At 39.6% G+C, this 20,014-nt stretch overlaps 1 protein-coding gene across 2 annotated transcripts in view; it reads left to right on the top strand.

The window, feature by feature from the left end:
* The window catches only part of Smarcal1 (SNF2 related chromatin remodeling annealing helicase 1), a 60,749-nt gene extending 48,359 nt beyond the window's left edge, over positions 1-12,390 (top strand). For both annotated transcript variants that reach the window (XM_076865969.2, XM_076865970.2), the window contains exons 14-18: positions 1,217-1,319; positions 5,940-6,122; positions 7,334-7,434; positions 8,364-8,460; positions 11,797-12,390. In XM_076865969.2, the coding sequence (XP_076722084.1) occupies positions 1,217-1,319; positions 5,940-6,122; positions 7,334-7,434; positions 8,364-8,460; positions 11,797-11,991 (679 nt within the window). In that variant the 3' untranslated portion in view covers positions 11,992-12,390. The remainder of the gene's footprint in view (positions 1-1,216; positions 1,320-5,939; positions 6,123-7,333; positions 7,435-8,363; positions 8,461-11,796) is intronic.
* The last annotated feature ends 7,624 nt before the right edge of the window (positions 12,391-20,014 follow it).

Raw genomic sequence — 20,014 nt, 5'->3', positions numbered from 1 at the left:
TGTAATTGGAAGCTGCTGGGATTTGCCCTTCCTTAAGGAAGGCCCTGGACATGCCCTTGTCTGGGGACCTCAGGCAGGGCAAGTGTTCTTGTGGCTGTGGGAACTTGTTTTCCCAGAGCAGTGGTCCCTTGTGCTGACTTTCCTTTTCTTTGGGTTATGAACCCTCTGGATGCTGATCCCAGGGGAAGCCTAGAGAGGTTCTGCTGGCTAGGAGGTTTCCCACCATACAGCTCCCCAGGAGCAACAGCCTTTCTTTAAGCCCATGCTTAAAAATAAGTAGGATGTTAACAAAAAACACAGTGGATGGGGAAAAGTAAATTAAAAGAAGACCAAGCATTGGTATCCTCTCCATCATATTTCTTTGCCTTGGAAAATAATCCAGTCATCATTGTGGCCTCTGTCATCTGAGATGCAAATGGCAGAGAGCTGGAGACTTCTTTTTGTCTTCCTTCATTGTTTATAATTATATAACATTTAAACACACGAGGGTACAAAGTAATATACAACACCTATGTATCTACCACCCAGACTTAATAAAAGAGAAGTTTTACTGCATTTCAAGGGGGTTTTGTTTTGATTGGGTGGGGGGGTGGTATGTGTGAGAGAAAGAGAGAAAGTGTATGTGTTTTGTTTGTATTTTATTTTATTTTTTTTGGTACCAGGGATTGAACCCAGGAAAGGCTACTTATATTTCAGTACTGAATATTGCCACTTATATCTCAGTACTGAGCTTCCAGAAACTTATGTACTATCAAGAATCCCTGAACTCACTACCTAGGTATTTCACATTTACTTTACACACTTCAATTTGTGTAGAAAACAGGTTATCATGAAAGTAATAGCTTTCATGATAATTAATGTGAAAACAGTTAATTATCTTCCATGGCCCTGTTAGTAAGAATGTTTTAGTAACATGCCAGAGACCCATGAAGCATACGAATATTTCAATTTATTTTTGTATGTGAGATGGATAAAGTATAGAGCTTTTCCTGCACATGGCAGAAGATGGCTTCAGTGAAACTGCTCATTTTACTTCTGTTCATATGACCTGGTATGAGGGAGATGGACAGAGGTCACCTCTCAAACAAGGGAGTAGGTGAGCTGGGGAAGGCAAGTACCTTGAAAATACCTGCTATCGATATAATCTCTTTAATTAATCTCACTAGAATCTGTGTTTACTATATTTAATCTATTTTCTTGTCATTATCAAATGCAGTGAATACATCCTGGACCTCCTGGAAAGTGGAAGAGAGAAGTTTCTAGTATTTGCACACCACAAGGTGGTTTTGGATGCTATCACTAAGGAACTTGAGAGAAAGGTAAGCTCCTTTTGAAGTTCAGCAAAAAGAATTTATGTGTCAAGTTGTTCTGAGAAGGCTTAGTTCAGGTCTAAGCAAACAAGTGAGGTGATGGTTTCCAGGAACATTGCCGAAACATTCTGAAGAAGAGTTCTTAGTCGTAGGATCACAGTGGCGTCAGAATACTTCCCCAGCTTTGTCACTTTTAATTTACTCTGTGCTCTAAACCATCTTGCTTTAGGATCACCCCAGTGACTCTTCCTTTATTCCTCACACAGAACTACGGTTTGACGAGGGCAAAAATAATTCCTTTGAGACAAGTATTATATGAATGTCCTTTTTTCTTTCCTTTGCCTCCTCATTACTAAGTGCTTTTATTAATCACACACAGCAGTATGTACATTTCAGTATGGAGTTTTATAACTCTCATGAAAGTGAGCAAAAGATATCTGGAGGGATTTCTAAGGACATTACACATTGTGCCGAGTGAGGTGGTGCACGCCTGTAATCCCAGTGGCTCCAGAGGCTGAGGCAGGAAGATTGCAAGTTCAAAGCTAGCCTCAGCAACTTAGCCAGGCCCTGTCTCAAAATAAAAAATAAAAAACAGGCTCATTGGTTAAAAACCCCTGGGTTCAATCCCCGGTGCCAAAAACCAAAAAATAAATAAAATAAAAATTTAAAAACAAACACATAGTATTTTTACTTCCTTTTCACTTTTGGTTAAGTTTAGGACCATAAACTTCTTTTTGTCTTTCTTCATTGTTTATAACTGTATAATGTTTAACACACGAGGGTACATAGTAATATACAACACCTATGTATCTACCACCCAGACTTAATAAATGAAAAGTTTTACTGCATTTCAAGGGGGTTTTGTTTTGATTTGGGTGGGTTTGTATGTGTGAGAGAAAGAGAGAAAGTGTATGTGTTTTGCTTGTATTTTATTTGTTTTGGTACCAGGGATTGAACCCAGGGGCGCTACCACTAAGCCACATCCCAAGCCCTCCTTTAAAATGTGTGTGTGTGTGTGTGTGTGTGTGTGTTTGTTTTTAGTTGTAGATGGACATGATATCTTTATTTATTGTATCTATTTATTTTTATGTGGTGCTGAGGATTGAACTCAGTGCCTCACATGTGCTAAGCAAGTACTCTACCACTGAGCTACAACCCCAAACCCACAAGCCCTTTTTATTTTTATTTTTTATTTTTTATTTTTTATTTTGAGATAGTATCTTGCTAAGTGGTTTAGCCTTCAGCTTTTGGAGTTGCTGAGATTACAGGCATGTGCCACTGTGCCCAGCAGCCCTTTTTACTTTTTACTCTGAGACAGAGTCTTACTAAATTGCCCATGCAAATAAAGTGAAACATTTAGGACCCTCTATTCTGAGTCCATTCCTCTTCCTTCCTCCCTGAGATGATTTCATTATTCTGAAATTAGCGTAGACTCTTCCCCTTCATATTGGTATACTTTACTCTGAAAGTTTGTATCCTTAAAGAATAAATAATTTCCATTTGTGTACATTTTTTAAATTGGCATAAATGGTAGCATAGTGTAAGTGTTCTGGAGTTCGCAGTTTCTCTTTTTGCTAGACATTGTTTTTGAGATTTTCCCCCACTTGTGACATATGGTTCCTACACTTTAGCTGCTGAGTAGCATCTCCTGGGATGACTGCACAGCAGTTTACCTGTCCTCCCACTGAGGGACATATTTATGATTTTTGCTTGCTATTATCTGAGTATTTATATACATATGTGTGTGTATATGAATATATATATATATATATATATGTATATATATATATATATACACACACACACACAAATATATATACATATATACATGTATATGTTTGTGTGCATATATATGTATACACATATGTATGTATGTATACAGACATATATATACACAAATATATACATATATATATATTTGTATCTGTATATTTTTGTTGCCTTCTGTATGTTTGACATGATCTTGCATGGTCATTGGATAGGTTCATGTTCAGTTTTACTTGATATCATTGTTGTCCAGGGTGGTTTCTCAGATTTATTTATTCACTTATTTTATTTATTTATTTTTGGTACTGGGGATCAAACCAAGGGATGCTTTACCACAGCCTGTATCCCCAGTCCATTTTATTTATTTTTTTATTTTGAGACAGATTTCTGGTATGATTTTTGCATATGAACTGGTGCAGAAAGCAGGCCAGTAAGATTCAAAGCTATAACCCTGGGGTTAAAACTAGAACCATGGGTGTTCTCAAGAAACCCAAGACAATTAATTAGAAAACTTATATGTGAAAACTTATTTATTTTTATTATATTAGAAAACTTATTAGTTTATTAATATACTATATTAGTTTATTGTATTAGTTTTATTATATTAGAAGGCATAAGAGCTTTGTAGGGTTCTTGGATTCCAAATAAATATACTAAAACAAATTATTTTTTAAAACTATATCTAATTAATAAATGTAATGGGGAGAAGGAAAGTTCACAATAACAAAAAATAGTGCCTATTAATCTTACCCCAAAATTATAGAAACTGATGGAGACTTGGAAAGACTTGTGCCAGAGGGCTCCTCTATAGTAAGGTTAAAAAGTATAAAAATGCCAGTCCTTCCCAAATTAATATGTAAGTTTAATTTATTTCTAATAAAATTACAACTGGATTTGTTTAAAGGAGGCATCTTGTTACTATGTACTGAAGTACATCTCAAAAAACAATCAGGAGAGAGAACTAAGGAAGCTTTGAAAAAGGAGAGCAGTGTTGAAAGACTTGTCCCTCCAGATATATAAAATCTCTTTTAAGATACTAGCACCAGCAATTAAAACTGAGTCATGCAGGTCCAGGAACTGGTGGCCAGGTGGGTGGAATAGTATAGAGAGTTGTATAAATGGAAAGTAAACATATAATCAAGGATCATCACAAATCAAGTTTAATTTACTTGATACATAAAGTTTGAGTATTTGGCTGGGTAGTTGAGGAGGGAAGAAGACTTAAATGAAACTTACCTTAGTATTTACCATAGTAAATTGAAATGAATCAAAGATCCTTATTAAAACCCGAAGTATAGAAGTAGTTACATATGAACATGTGACTAATCATGGGGTGGGGATAATGTTGCTAAGGAAAATTTGTTTAAATTTACCCAGAAATAAAAATTCATTCTGTCATACACATAGCAGTGTTATCAGTTATTTTGTACTTTGGCATATTTGGCAAGGCAGTTTGAAAAAAAATTAATATAAGGAAATAAGCTAAGGTAACTAATAGCAACCTATATGACAAACAAATAATGACAGTTACATGGCTCTCAGTAGGATTAGTTTGTATTTTTTAGACTTTTTTAAAATGTGGAATTATTGAGTATGTACTCTTTTTTTTGGTCTGGTTTCTTTTCCTCAGTTTATTTTGGGATTCATCCTTGTTTATCCCTATTTAGTGCTGAATCCTATTGTGTAGATATCCCACAGGGATTTTTGTTTTCTTTTGTTTTTTGTTTCAACTCAATAACCTGTTGATGGACAACTGCCAACCACTCCTTTTTAGGGAAAATTAGAAACTCTCTGTATTTGTAAAAATAGAAGAATGGCTAAATTATGCTATTGTCACATAATGAAATATAGCCATTAAAAATAAGACTTTAGAAAACTTTAAGTAGTTTACTTCATTTACAGTGTGTTTATTGGGAAAAAATAGCATGGTAATACTCATTGAGAAAAAAGGACAAAAAAATCAGGTTAGTAAGATTACTAATATCTCTGTTTTCTTACATTGTTTATCATTTGAAACAAATAAATGTTCCTTAAAACAAATGCAAAACTAAATATACAGTTACCATACAACCCAGCAATTGACCCCTGGGCTTTACATGGAGAAATGAAAACTATGGTTGCACAAAAACCTGTATACAGATGTTTCTAGCCACTTTAAGTGTGGTAGCTCCACATTGGACCTGCCCAGATGTCCTTCAGTCGGTGAGATTTTGAACTATGGTACATAGGTACCATGGATTACTTCTCTGCAATAACAAGGAACAAGCTACCAATGTAGGCAGCAGGTTGGCTGAATCTCCAGAGAACAATGCTGAGTCAACAAAGTCCATCCCAAAAAGTAACACATTCTGGTTACATTTCTGTAACAGTCATTAAATGAAATGTTTTAGAAATGCAGGATGGATGGGGAAAGAGAGGAGAGGTGAGCATGATTCTAGAAGAGCCACAAAAGAATCCTTATGATGTTGGAACCATTCCATATCTTGACTGTGGAGGTAAATACATGAAAACCTACCAAAGTGACAAAACTGTAGAACAAATACAGACACACACACACACACACACACATGATGGGAAACCTGAAGACCAGCAGACTGCATCCAAGTCAGAATCCTGGTTATGATATGTTCCATAGTTTTACAAAGTGTTACCATGTCATGGAGCCTGGCACAGAGGATCCTGTATTCTCTCTTACAATGCTGTGTGAATATACAGATTTTAATTTAAAAAAAGCAAAACCCTGAAAGCAGAGGGCTCAACAGCAGTGCAGCGTGGCCCTTGGGGCCCTGATTGGGTGTGGCTGACATGGCCACAGTCAGGTGCTGTTGCAGCCTACCTCAGTTTCCCTCCTCTTCCCCACAGCAAGTGCCTCACATCCGCATCGATGGCTCCACTCCCTCAGCAGACCGAGAGGACCTGTGCCAGCAGTTTCAGCTGTCCGAGAGGCACGCAGTGGCAGTGCTGTCCATCACTGCTGCCAACATGGGCCTCACCTTCTCCTCCGCTGACCTGGTGGTGTTTGCCGAGCTCTTTTGGAACCCAGGGGTAAGGGACAGTAGACTGGACCTCCCCTGGGCATGCTGGTGGCGGGGGCAGTGGGGGAGCTGGTGTCAGTTGGGAGACGTGGTTTCTGCGGGCGTTCCCCAGGGCCACTGTCTTTCTTTCTGTTTCCACTTGCCCTCCTAACCATGTTTAGAATCTCACAGGTCAGTTCTCACTCCTTGTTAAGCCAGCACATCTGTTGGCTAATTTTTAGGTCTTCACAGCTAACTGGATTATCGAGTCCATTTTATCAATGAAAAAACCTGAGTGGAAGTGGAGGGGCCCAAGCAGCAAGCCAGGACCCATTGCTGTACATCCAGGGGGCATGTATGGTGGCAGGAGCAGCCCAGGCCTCTGGCCTTCCACCCAGGCCCATTTTATTAACTGTAGCTGTGAGCTACTATAGCCAAGGGGGCTTAATAGTGATAGTCCCAGTGCTCCCTGAATATCACCATGTATCCCTGGTCACACCTAATCAAGGGACTGCTGTGGCAACAGATATGTCATTTGTTTGAACTCATAAAATTTCCTCCTATGCTTCAAAAAAAAGGTTATTTCTCCTCTGAAATTTTGATACGGTATGGTTTCACTGGCTACACCTTAGCAACTTAGTGGACTTTGAGATTGAAGCTATTCATAACAAAACAGTGCTCTTGATTGTAGTTATTTATTATGGGGGCTTAATATTATATGAAGACACCACACCACCCTCTATTCACATATGAATGTGATGTTTCTACCTTTTTCTTTCTTTCTTTTTTTTTTTTCCGCTTGTCGTTAGGAATTGAACCCAGATCTCACACATGGTAGGCAAGCACTCTGCCACTAAGCCACATCCCCAGCCCCTGTTTTTAGGAATTTAGAATGTGACTTTTCATTTCACAGAGACAAGAAGTGGAAATGTGCCAGGCTTCTGTCATTTGTCCCTCTGCACCCAGCCTGTCAGCGGAGCCTCTGTGCGCTCTCCACTCACAGAACCTAGTGCAGTGCTCACCACCAGAAAGCCACTCCCAGAGTACTGCTGCAGCTTCTAGGTCCATCGCGGGTTGTATTTAGTTCTTTTGCTAGAGGGCAAGTTGTCTACAGTTCTAAGAGACTGTGAAATGCCTTGAGGAGGAAGGGGTGAGGTGGGGCTCAGGAACAAGAGGCCTACTGCATGGTGGGCCGGACTGTATCAGGCCTTCACCTAGCTGCCTTGATCCCTGTGCATGCAGGTGCTGATCCAGGCTGAGGACCGGGTGCATCGCATCGGGCAGACCAACTCTGTGGGCATTCACTACCTGGTGGCAAAAGGCACCGCAGATGACTACCTCTGGTATGCCTGGCTGGGTGACTGGATTTGGAGCTCAGCAAGGATGGATACAGGATATGCTTTCTTTGCTTTTTAAGTGCTTCTGTTCTTGCTGAGGGCTTTGAGAATCCACAAAGAAGACTCGTTAGCAATGACTCCCACTTTCATCTGGATCACTTTTGACCTCTGTCACTAACATTCTTGGGGGTTTCAGGATGTTGGAGGAAATCGTGTAGTAATAAAGGGAGCTGACTCCTTCCTCACTGGCCTGAGTCCTGGAGAGGAACTGATTAGGAATTGATAATGATGAAACAGATGGGATTTGGTTTATAAAACACTCTGTTCCCAGCCATGAGGGATTGTTAGGACAGGAGACAGCCTCCTTTCCTCTTTTGTAATATATGGCTTGATAGGCCACATCTTACTGTTTGCTGGACACAGAGAAGAGGGGCTCACCGTGGATGATTTATTTAGTGATTTAGCTGGGTCACATTTTCAACTATGGAGGTTTGTGTCTACTACCTAAGCAAAAATTCCCACCATGCTTTTTCCCAGTCCCATCTCATTAGTTTCCACTTCTCTGTGCACAGTCTTAGGGCTAGGGTCTCAAGTTTTGCAGGATATGGGGGCCACTTCTCCTCCCCTCTGTTTCTTCAATGGATTTTTTAATTGGGCAGCTCACAACCTCACCAGGTTCAAAGTTTTGTTGTAACTAGGCAACGTTTATTTCCTACACATCTTCCATTAAAAAAGAATTTTGACCCTGAAACTAAGAAACCCCAAATTAGAGGTTTGTTTTTTTTTTTTTTTTGTTTTTGTTTTTTGTTTTTTTAAACCACTGAGAGGGGGCAAATATTTCAGACGTGAAACAGTTAACACAAAGCAGTCCCACCAGAACCAGGAGGGTTGTTCTGAGTAGGTTGTGTTCACTGCAGCTTGTTTCTCCCCCACAGGCCCATGATTCAAGAGAAGATTAAAGTTCTGGGAGAAGCTGGGCTTTCTGAAACCAATTTCTCAGAAATGACAGAAGCCACTGATTACGTCTACAAGGTAAATGCAGCCATGGCTCCTTGTCTCTAGGGCAGAGGGAGGCATTAAGCTGTCTGCCGGGCCCATGGGTCCTGAATGGAAAGGTGTGATTCACTCCTGGGGACCTTCCCCAGCCCAGAGCTGAGAAGGATGGGCCTGCAGTCCATGTACACATTCTACTAGATGCTTCTCACATGCCCTCAGATTCTTAAAAACCAAGGCTGCCAAATGATGCCTTTTCCATCACGCCATTCAAAATTAATGGAAAACTCCCTGTGGTAACTGTCGTAGTGTTGTGAGAGGTACATATCAGTCCATACCATGCAGCAGGGCTACTGCCCAGTTTTTCCCAAGCACAGAATAGGGAGTGTTTTAAATAGAGCACTGCTTCAAAGAACATTTTCCCCTCTGTCATTCCATTTTATTGTCAGTATCTCCCCATTTTATTGTGGGTAAACTGAGACATGGCAGAGAATAGGACTTGCACAAAGTCACAGGGCCGTAGAATCAGCCCAAGATACAAATCTGCTCAACTTAGCCCAGCATTCCTTCTGTGACATCAGCCCCTCATAGCAGAGTGTAAAGAGGCCAGTGAACATCCTTCCATGACTCGGTGTGCCTTGTCAGAGGCTTCTTGGCCTTTGGAGAGGACAGTGCTGTGCTCACCACATCTGCCCTGGCTGCACACTCCAGCCTGGTTGCTGCCATTGCCTCTTGCTCCCCCATTTCAGTGAAACACCAGGGAGCAAGAGACTCAGAGATTCCCTAAGTCTGACTTGCCTTCAGAAGCTCAGGTGGCTGATTAAGAAGATATCTACTCAGGAGGTGCTGCCTCCTGGACTGGGGCTTGTGGATGAATAACAGGACAGTTTGGGTCAAGTCTGAGCCTCATGCAGGCAGGTGCCTTTCTCCTTGCAATTGCTGATTGAGCATCAGTTGAGTTTAAGCCAAGTGCACACCTATAAGCCCAGCTACTTAGGAGACGGATACAGGAGGAGCACAAGTTTGAGGCCAGCCTGGACAATTTGGTGAGACCTATCTCAAGATAAAAAATAAACGAGGCTGGAGATATAGCTTAGTGGGTAAGGAACTTCTGGGTTCAGTCCCTAGCACCCCCAAACAAATTAAAAAGTTGAATTAAATAAACAAAATCTTATAGGTGACTCTAAGACTTAAGAGTCTGAGAATTTGATTATTCACTTACATTTACTCAACAAATAGATCTTTTTTTCCTAAAATAATTATTGGGACAAATATGACTCAGGTCATATTTAATTTAAATGTTAACTGTAAATAATTCTTTTAGGCAATAGCAGTAAAGGCAATTTTAAGACAACCTTATTATTAAGCTCTCAAAAGAACTTGAATTCAGTTGGAGTGGTGATTATACTTATAGAACCTAGGTTATTATCTGCCCTTGGAAAAGAAAGAACACTAGTTCTAAAGGATCCTCATTTGAACTCATTTTTCTCATTCTTGTCTTTCCATCAGTTACCCTGAGTTAGCTAAGATTTATACCTAAGTATAAGTGCAAGATAATGCAAATGAGACTTATCAGCATTTTTATTACCAACTTTATAAACTTATTTTCTTAAGATAGAAATGAAAATTTTATTAAATAGGAAAATAAAATGTTGCCACTTTTTTAGGAGACAAAAGCAAAACAGGTTATAGATGTCTCCGGAAGATAGGCTTCCTTTTGAGAGGGGAAATGAAATATTAATCTGATCTTGAAACTTGCTTCCAATTAATTATGCATGCTTCAAGTTAGCACATAGTGTTGCCCTCATAATTCAATGTGCTTCAATAGGTATTTCTACTGAGAAGGGGCCGTCTCACAGGGCAGCACTTCCTTGACAATGCACCCCTTCAGAAAGAAGCTGAGGAGTACATCCTTCAGGAAGGCGTGAGGAATGTGTTGAGATTGACCTTAATGGTCTTTAATATCACTCACCCCCTGCTCCAAGAGACTGGGATTCTGAAAGGCAGGAGATATGGGGTATAGTTAATGGAATAATCTAGAGTTCTTACATGACATGTTCCCTTAATCAGATTTCAAGGAACTTCATTTTATCAAAGTGGAGGGATTCTGTAAAAGAAGAGTGAGGAACCAGGCACAGTGGTACTCACCTGTAATCCCAGCCACTCCTGGATAAATATAGTGTAAAAGAAGCTTCTTTGTAAAAGCAGGCTGAGTCTGGAGGATCACAGGTTTGAGGCCAGTGTGGGCAGTTTAGTAAGACCCTATCTCAAAGTAAGAAACAAAATGAGCTGGGGGTGTAGTACCCCTGGATTCAATTCCCAGTGCCACCAAAAGGCAAAAAATAATTTAAAAAGAACTGCAAAGCTAGGAACCAATTTTAAACTTGATAAGGTAAAGAAGACACAATGATATGACAAAGGAAATCTTGCTAAAGGGTGGCCTGAAGGGATATCAAGCTGGCAGGAATCTGGGGCTGATGGAGTTGGGAAGAAGCCTGAGGCAGAAGTTGAGCTCTGGTAACTTGGTACTCTGCAAGTGCTAAGTGAGGAGTGGCGTGGTCTAAGTCAAGAGAGTGACTTGAGAGAACAGGAGAGAAACTTGAATGAGCTAAGGACTCAGGATACCCTGTGGTTTCAAGTAGAGGCACAATGAGAATGTTGGTCGACTTTCAAAGATAGGCTGTAGGAGTAAGCTGAGAGATAATTTTAATTCTGAATAGTTTAATTTTATGGATGTCAGTGGAGATGTTAAATGTACCTCTGGATTGGAAATGGTCAGGGTTGGAAATTTAGACTTGGGAGAGATCAGCAGGGGTGATGGTGAGCCTGTCATGTGTCATGTCGTCACTGTTGGGCTTGGTTTTAATACTGTGCCATTGCCAATAATGGACAGAAGCATTTGCTGAACATCTTGATCATTTGTAGCTTTAAGGCCATCAGAAGTAGGGACAGGTATCCCTGAAAATGAGGCATAATCCATGGCTGAACACACAGAATTACAGTTTAACTAACCCTTCAGTTTAGAAAGGCTTTGCAGATAATGAGATGGTGAGATCTATTTCGATACTGAAAAACTAATGTGGGAAGTTAGAAAACATACCAAGATAAATTATAGTGTAAAAGCAGCTTCCTTGTGTTTCTTTTTATTTCTAATCCAATGAGCACAGAGACAGTAAGATGTCAGGAAGCAGGAAGCAACATTAGTGGTAGTTTGTTGAAATGGTCTCTACTGGTTACTATGTATCTCCGTGATGGCTTAAAATATGCCATCTCTGACCTTAGAGCTCTCTCACCAGCCACAGTGGAGGAGGGTCAGTGTTGGAGCCTAGGAAATGGGTTCTTCCTCTTATCTTTTCTTTTCTATCTCTGATGAAGGACCCAACTCAGAAGACGATCTATGACCTATTCCAGAAGTCCTTTGAGAAAGATGAAAGTGACAAAGAGCTGCTGGAGGCAGCAGAGACCTTTGACCCGGGAGACACAGATGAAAGCGCCTTGACTGCCAGTCCACCAAAGAAGAGTAAATTTGAATTTTTTGATAACTGGGACAGCTTCACCTCTCCCTTTTAAGAGGGACCCAAAAAAGTATTAGGAATCGTGAATTCATAAAAATAAACTGTTATTTTGCTTATAAAACCTGTGTTTCTCTTGTCATCAGCAGTGCCTGTGTCTCTCCAAGACCAGAGGGACACCAGCATTTCCATTCCTGTTAGTAGGTGGGGAATTGCTTTGGAGCTTAATTAATCTTAGTTCTTCCAGCTTGGAAAAGGAGACAAAAAATGACTTGTAACAGTGGTGATTCATATTCTTTAAGTAATGCTCCCTACATAACCCACCATCTAGATCTTAAAATTTTAATGACTATAAATATTTACAGAATACCTAATATGTGCCACGTACTATCCTAGGTGTTGGTGATAACTTGCTAAACCAGAAAAAAAATATGTGCCTTAGGAGAGCTTATTCAATGGGAGAAACAATAGTATAAGTTCTCTTTTCTAATAAAATTCCATTTATGACCACTGAAATTTGTTTAATTTTCATGTGTCACAGATTAAATTCTTTTGATTTTTTAAAAAACCATTTTAGGGCAGGGGATTAGCTCAGTTGGTAGAGTGCTTGCTTTGCAAGCACAAGGCCCTGAGTTCGATACCCAGCACCAAAAAAAAAAAAAAAAACACACATTTTAAATGTGAAATACATTCTTAGCTCTCTGGCATTATAGAAGCAGGCTGGGGGCTGAACATGGCACATTGACCATAGTTTGCCAGCTCTGGTTTAAAGCAACATCATCCAATAGCAGTATAATGCAAGCCACATAATGTGGCTTTAATTTTTCTAATAGAACATTTAAAAAGTAAAAAAGGATAAAATTAATAATATAATTAACCCAATATATTCAATATATTATTAATGCTATTATTTCAACATACATAATTTAAAAAAATTTTTTGGTGATGCTGAGGATTGAACCCAGGGCTTCACACATGCTAGGCAAGTGCTATACTACTGAACTATATTCCCAGCCCTTAAAAAATATTTTTATTTATTTATTTAGGTACTAGGAGTTGAACTGAGAGATACTATATCTCAGCCCTTTTTATTTTTTATTTTGAGATGAGGTCTTATAAATTGCCCAGGCTGGCCTTGAACTTGCAATCTTCCTTACTCAATTTCCTGAGTTGCTGGGTTTACAGCATGTGCTACTGTACTGGACTTAATTTTTTTTTTTTTTAATGAGCAATATAATAAGTTTTTGAGATCCAATGTATATGTGACAGCATCTCCATCTAACCATGTTTCAAGTGCTCCAGAACCACATATGGCTGGTGGCTCCTATGTTGGACACCTCAGGTTTAGAGAATGATAAAGGTAGTACAATGTTAAGTGGAAGAGGTGGAGAATAATAGGGTGTTATACTGAAGGGATTGACAAGAGGACCTAGGTCTTGGTAAGAAATTGGGTTTAGTTTTGATTATGAACAGAAGCCACATTATGGTTTTGAGCAGAGTATGAAGTGATCTGATATTTTTAAAAGATAAAAACAGTTTCAAACTGGTTTGTGTGTAGGATACAGACCAGGAACAATAGGCAAAGGGAGCAATTAGATGAGAAGCTATTGAGCTCTTACCTGTGCCCCTTGTCGGGTGGATACCAGCAGGTGGCTGAGTGTGGGTAACATGAAGGAGATAAGAAGTACTGGGAGCCAAGAAGATTTTGAAAAGAAAGCAGAAAAGATTTGCAGATAGACTGACAATGGAGTATTTGAGGAAGAGATGTTGGGACCTAGGTTTTGCCTGCGCTAAGTAGTTACAGATAAGAAAAGGGGAAAGTTGGGATCAGGGTGAACTCAGGTTGGAACAGACAAGTTTGAGGTGGCTGGTGGATAGTCAGTGGCAGAGATATCGTACACATTAGAGAAGGATCTTTGGAATGAGTTAAGGCCCAGGAAGCAGAAAAGTTTTTGAATCAAGGATCTTGAGAGAACTTCAAATAGGAGCATTTCTCCTTTGCCCACCCCCTACCACCTGCCCATGGCCTCTGCTCTATGCATTTATATCACAGCTTGAGAATCATTAAGGAGCACTCACCTATGACCCATGGACATCTCCAGCAATGCATCTACCTATCCGCTGTACCCTCAGCCCCTGAGAGGGGCTTTCATGCAGCTTTTCTTCAGTCTCCTCTGTGCTTGGGTCGAGTTCTTTAAATCTCTTAGGATCTCATTCTCTATACCTATTAATTGTTTTTTCTCAGTCCAAAAATGTGTTCAGAATACAATTGGTGCATTTAATTTTAGAGACATCTATACCAGTGGTTTAGGAGAGTCACTGATAATTGTTAAATTCCTGAATCTGGGCCTGCCTCACAGAGGCATCTTGTCATGTTAGGGCAGTGGCTGCAATTTGGAGGGCCTGCCCTTGTCCCTTGCAGCTGAGCACTCATATTTGAAACCACCATTCCTCTGTGGTCTTAGTAAATATGACCCATGGAGCCTCTAGCTGGACCTGGGTTTTGGCAGCTGGAGAAAAACTCTCTTTGAGATGACCCTGAAGTCCTCCAGAGCAAATTGTATTTAGACCATGTAGCCTATGTATTGCAAGTTAGACCATTCCAAATGTATATCTGAAATTTGTCAAGAACCAACCATCTAACCATTTCTGTGGGATTAGTATAAGCCAGTTGGATTTATTTAAATAGAGAGTAAAAAACTTTTTTTTGAAAAAGGATTTCACACTAATTCCTTTTCCTCCTCCATTTCCCAGCTCAATACAGACACCAAATTGTGTTTTTTAGAAGCACCAATTAGAATGAAGAAATCTGGGCCCTCTCATTCCATTCCTATCTCTGCCATTGATTATACCTTTAAAAGACGTTCCCAAGGACTGGAGTTGTAGCTCAGTTGAAGAGCACTTGCCTAGCATGTGTGAAGTACTGGGTTTGATGTTCAGCATTGCATAAAAAGTAAATAAAATTATTTTGTCCATCTACACATTTAAAAAAAGATGTTACTAAAAGTCTCTTTGCTTTCCCTCTCCATGATCACTAAACCATTTTTTTTTTTTTTTTTTTTTTTTTTTTTGGTACTGGGGTTTGAACCCAGGAGTGCTTAACCAGAATCACATTTTCAATTCTTTTTTTTTTTTTAAGAGTCTCACTTAGTTGCCCTTGCTGGCCTTGAACTTGTGGTCCTCCTGCATCAGCCTTCTGAATTGCTGGGATTACAGCACCATGCCCAGCTACTAAGTCTTATTACTCGAGTGACCCCAGTTAATTTCTGCCTCTAGCAGTACTGTACAGGATGCTTCAAGAAGCAGCAAGATCTCCCATTTGCCATAATCCATAACATATGGATTCATCATGTCTTTTTTCTTCTTGACTTCAGATAAGCCTTTTTCCTTGGTCATTGGGAAAAAATACAGCAGAAGATGCCATCTTTGTTTTTTTTTGTCTATGCATTCTTCCTGTATTGGAGAGTTTTTTTGAGGTGTTTTTTTTTTTTTTTTTTTTTTTTTGTACTGGGGATTGAACCCAAGGGCACTTTACATCTGAGCTGTATCTCAGCCCTTTTTAATTTTTTTTTTTTTTTTTATTTTGAGATACAGTCTTGCTAAGTTGCTTAGGGCCTGCTAAGTAACTGAAGTTAGTCTCCAACTTGAGACCCTCCTGCCTCAACCTCCAGAGTCACTGGGATTACAAGCATGCACCATCATGCTTGGCTTTGTTTATTGAAATCTTGATATATATATATATATATATATATATATATATATATATATATATATATATATATATTTTTTTTTTTTTTTTTTTTTTTTTTAAGTTCCAAGGGTATAGAAAGAAATTCCATCTTGTATTTACCCCATCCTCTCACTTCTCACCAAGTTCAGGATTACGTAAGAGGCTTGGAAAGGATTAATTGGAGCCGTCTCATGTATCTGTTTTTAGTTTGTTTTTTTAGTTTGTCTTTTCCTGTGGGTTCTCAGTGAAGGAAATGGATTCCTAATCACAGCAAAAAGCACTGAGAAACCTGTGAGTCAAAGTCTTTTGGGTATTATGGCAGCCAACAGTCACTTGATTTTGAAACATTATGTCCACATCTTCCCCTCTCTACTCCCATTCAGCAGATTTTATTGAGTACTGAGCATTCTCTCTCTTTTTAACCCCTCCTTTTGGGGGATGAAATATAATATACAAAACAGTTCATAAAACAATTTACAGCTTAACCAAATATAAAATAAACACCCATGCAATCGGTAACCCCAATGTTATAAAAAATAAAATCTTCTAGAAGCTTTTTGTTTTGCCTTTAATGTTTAAATCTACAATCTACTTGGAGTTTGATTTCATACTTGGAGTAAGATAAGGTCAAGTTTAATTTTTTCTGAATGGAGATGCAATTACCTTACCACTACTTATTGAAAATACTCCTTTCACCTGCTAATTTGCAATGCTTTCTTTCCCATATTATGTATCTCATGTAAAAATTAACCTAGAAATGTATATTATATGTTAAAAAATGAAAGTCTTATGCTCTTCTCCTCCCCACCCCTTGGCCCCACTTCCTAGAGGTAATGACTAATGTGAATAATTTAGGATGGAACCATGTGTAATTTATTCCCTATATGAATAGAATGTTTTCACAAAAATTGTATCAAACTTCTCATACTTAAGTGGCTCAATTCACAAAATATATTTGGACACTGTTTCACATTGGCGCATTTCACATTTATGATTTACTGAGCAACTGCTTCTACCTGATTGTCTGTGTGAATGCTCTGTGAAATGCCCACTGGCAGGCAGGACTAGAATTACTTTAAAGTGAATTTGAGGGGAAATGGAAGAAATGAAAGAATATGTGTGCCTAAATCCACTCTGGGCACCTTGATTCCTTCTTGGTATTCAGGATTATCTTTGAAGGCTTTGCCTCCTCTTCCTGTGCTACCTCTTGCCTGGGGCCTTTGGCCCACAGGACTCTGGACAGTGCTGTGCAGTCCTCACTCATGTGTGCAATCACCTGGCACTTCTATGACAAGGGCACCTGAAACTTGGGAATAAACCGTCTCCAGCATAAGAAGAATTGGGATGACGCTTTTATCTCATATTTCTTTCGAGAACTGTGTACCACATGGCCCAGGAGAACTGCTTGGCTCAACAGCTAAAAGAACTTTTCTCTGGAAATGACTTTAAACTTATTTATTTTTCTAAAGGCAAAAAGTGATATTTGAGCGTCCCTGAAGAGCAGAGGTGACTCAGCAGAGATTTTTGCTGAGACTTTATGGGAATGCATTGCAACCAACATTCTCTACACATGACGGTCCTCTAATGTGGATGGAGATTTATTGGCCTGTAGATAAGACAAATTGAGACTTTATGAGAGGCACAATTTTCTCAAGTCACTTAAAGCTGATTTCATGAGAGTGCTATTTGTACATCCTCAAGCTTGCTATTTAAAGAGATTTGTTCAGTTTTGACAAAATTGCTCTGAACATGAGCAATTTTCTCCTATTGTGGAGTGTCTCATTTTCAGATGCTGTTATACATTCTTCCAGATGCACTCTCCCTTCTCTTGCTCTCTCTCAGACCCCCTGAAGGCCAGAGTTAGGAGGCTATGCAGGAGGTGGCAGTAAATTTGCTAAATGATGGTCTGCACTTACCTCTGCTCCACCTGGGCTGCTCCAGCACAAGACAGCTGTACTTGCCCACCTACCAAGGTCAGATGACCGTCATGCACCCAAGGAACAGGAGAACCATTGCAAGCACTTGTTTCTCCACTCTCCAAGATCTGTTTATTTGCACCAATATGAATATGGATTTGTTTTAATGTACAGTTTCCAGAGCAGGCTTAATTTGGATAGAGAACTTTCCATTATTCCCACCCTAAGTGGAGGAGGTGCCTAAGATAGAAGGTGGAACTTTAGCACACTCAGCTCCCTTTGTGGGCCCAGGAAGCCATTCCTGTGACCGCAGTAGTCTTATTGTGCCCAAGCTAAAGAAATTAAGAAAGGAAATATGCATATTTTTAAGGAAGGCAGAAAAAAACAAACTTGCTGTAGTCCCTCAAGTATGGCAGAGAGAAGATGAGGTTAAAGGCATCAAGAGACCTGGAGATCAGGCAGTAGCAGCATTTCAACAATAGTAGACACCATAGAGGAGGCCCACTGGGTAGCTATTGATGCTTATTTTATCTTCCCAAGACTCTCTGGAGCATTATAGTATTTTGTACAGTTAAGGAAACAGACTTGGAGACCTGAATCTTGCAGTACAATAGGTAGAACACAAGTTTGGAAGTCACTTATTGGCCATGTGGCCTTAGGCAATTCCTTTGACCTTCCTGGGCCTAAGTTTCCAATTTGGCTAAAACATCTCTAAACTCTTGTTTCCATTCCGACTTAAGTGGATTGATCTTGTAAGGTAGAGAAATCCAAACATAAAACTCTAATAAACTTATGACCATTAGACCTTGCAAGGGAACAAGGGCCTCACCCTGACTCTGGGTGAGGCCCTAGGATGCAGAGATCAACAACAAAGGCCCTCTCCTCCTGGAGTTGAATTTTGATGATCTGGGGAGGGGCTTAAATAGACTATTTCTTAGAACAGTTTTTGATTTATAGAAGAATTGAGGAAGTAATGGTAACAGTTTCAGTATATCCTTTCACCCAGGTTCCCCTAATAGACGCCTCACCTTGGTATGGTGTGTGTGTGTGTGTGTGTGTGTTTCCATTACAATTAATAAGTCAATATGAACACATTATTATGAATTAAATCCCATGGTTTACTCAGATTTTGGTTTTTACCTAGTATCTCATTTTTTGTTCTAGGATACACTTAGGTACACTTAGGCATCATGTCACCTCAGACTCCTCTTGACTTTGACAGAATCTCCAGCTTCCCTTTCCTGACAGATCTGAGAAATTCTGGCCAACCTATGATTCTCCTGGCTCAGCCTCCTGAGTAACCACTGGGAGCTCTTTCAGTCTGCCCACCTCTTTGACATTCCAGTCAGCGCAGGGGTTTTCTGGCTTTTTTTTTAGTATTTCCCTACTTGTATGGTACTACAAAATGTTCCAGGCTCATACTGCATGGTTTCCTGCTGCAGTTCTAGAATCAGCCATTTCTCTAAGGAACTCTGGTTTTTATCTAGGTGTTAGGTGTACTAGTTGCTGATGAAATTGTGGAATTATGTTAAAATGGTATTTCTTCAGCTTATAATTATGAGCTCTTCATAAAAAATAATTAGAAACTTCAGAAATATATACACACAAAAATTTATTTAATTATTTCTTTTCTCATTGGATTTACATAGCCAGAACTGGAATAACAGACTGGGGAGGATAAAAGGAATTGCTTTTGTTCCTAAAAATGTATAGAATGACATGTGCATGTCTGTGATTCCAGCTACTCAGAAGGCTGAGGCAGGAGGTTCTCAAGTTTGTGGCCAGCTTCAGCAATTCAGCAAGATCCTGTCTCAAAAAAGGGAGTGGGGGAGGGATGTAGCTCAGTGGTAGAGCTTCTCTGGGTTCAATCTCTAATACTGGAAAAAAAATGGGGGGGTGGTAAGATGTTGGTAACAACACAAATTTCATGGCCAGTTATTGCTCCAACAGTCTGGAAGTGCTTGGTGGAACTATAAAAGATAGGAAGTGGATGGAACTTTGGAGGTTGTCTGGTTCCTTCTCTCATTGTAAATAAATACTTTGGCTATTGGGAAGTTGTGGTGAGGTTCTCTATTCAGGGACTGGCTAAGCCAAAGTCCTACCTCAAGGTAGTTAGAGAGCCTGGCCTGAACTGAGAGCTGGGGACCTGATTCCAAGTCAAGTATTTTGCCTTTTCAGTACAATAAGTAATCATGAGCTGGATTAACACGTATCAGCAATTAAGAGAACTAACTTTGGAATCAGATAGATCTAGATAGACTTCAGTTCTATCTTCATTACTTATTGCTGTGTGACACTGGGCAAGGTTCTTAACTTCTCCAAGCCTCATATTCTTCATCTGAATAATAATACTAATAGTTACAATTATATAGTGTTATACTAAGTTTCAGACACTTCACCCATTTAATTCATTGACTTTTCTTAACAACTTCGTA

The sequence above is a fragment of the Callospermophilus lateralis genome, chromosome 9 (genome assembly GCF_048772815.1).
Source record: "Callospermophilus lateralis isolate mCalLat2 chromosome 9, mCalLat2.hap1, whole genome shotgun sequence".
NCBI lineage: Eukaryota > Metazoa > Chordata > Mammalia > Rodentia > Sciuridae > Callospermophilus > Callospermophilus lateralis.
This window is presented reverse-complemented; position numbering and strand designations above follow the sequence as displayed.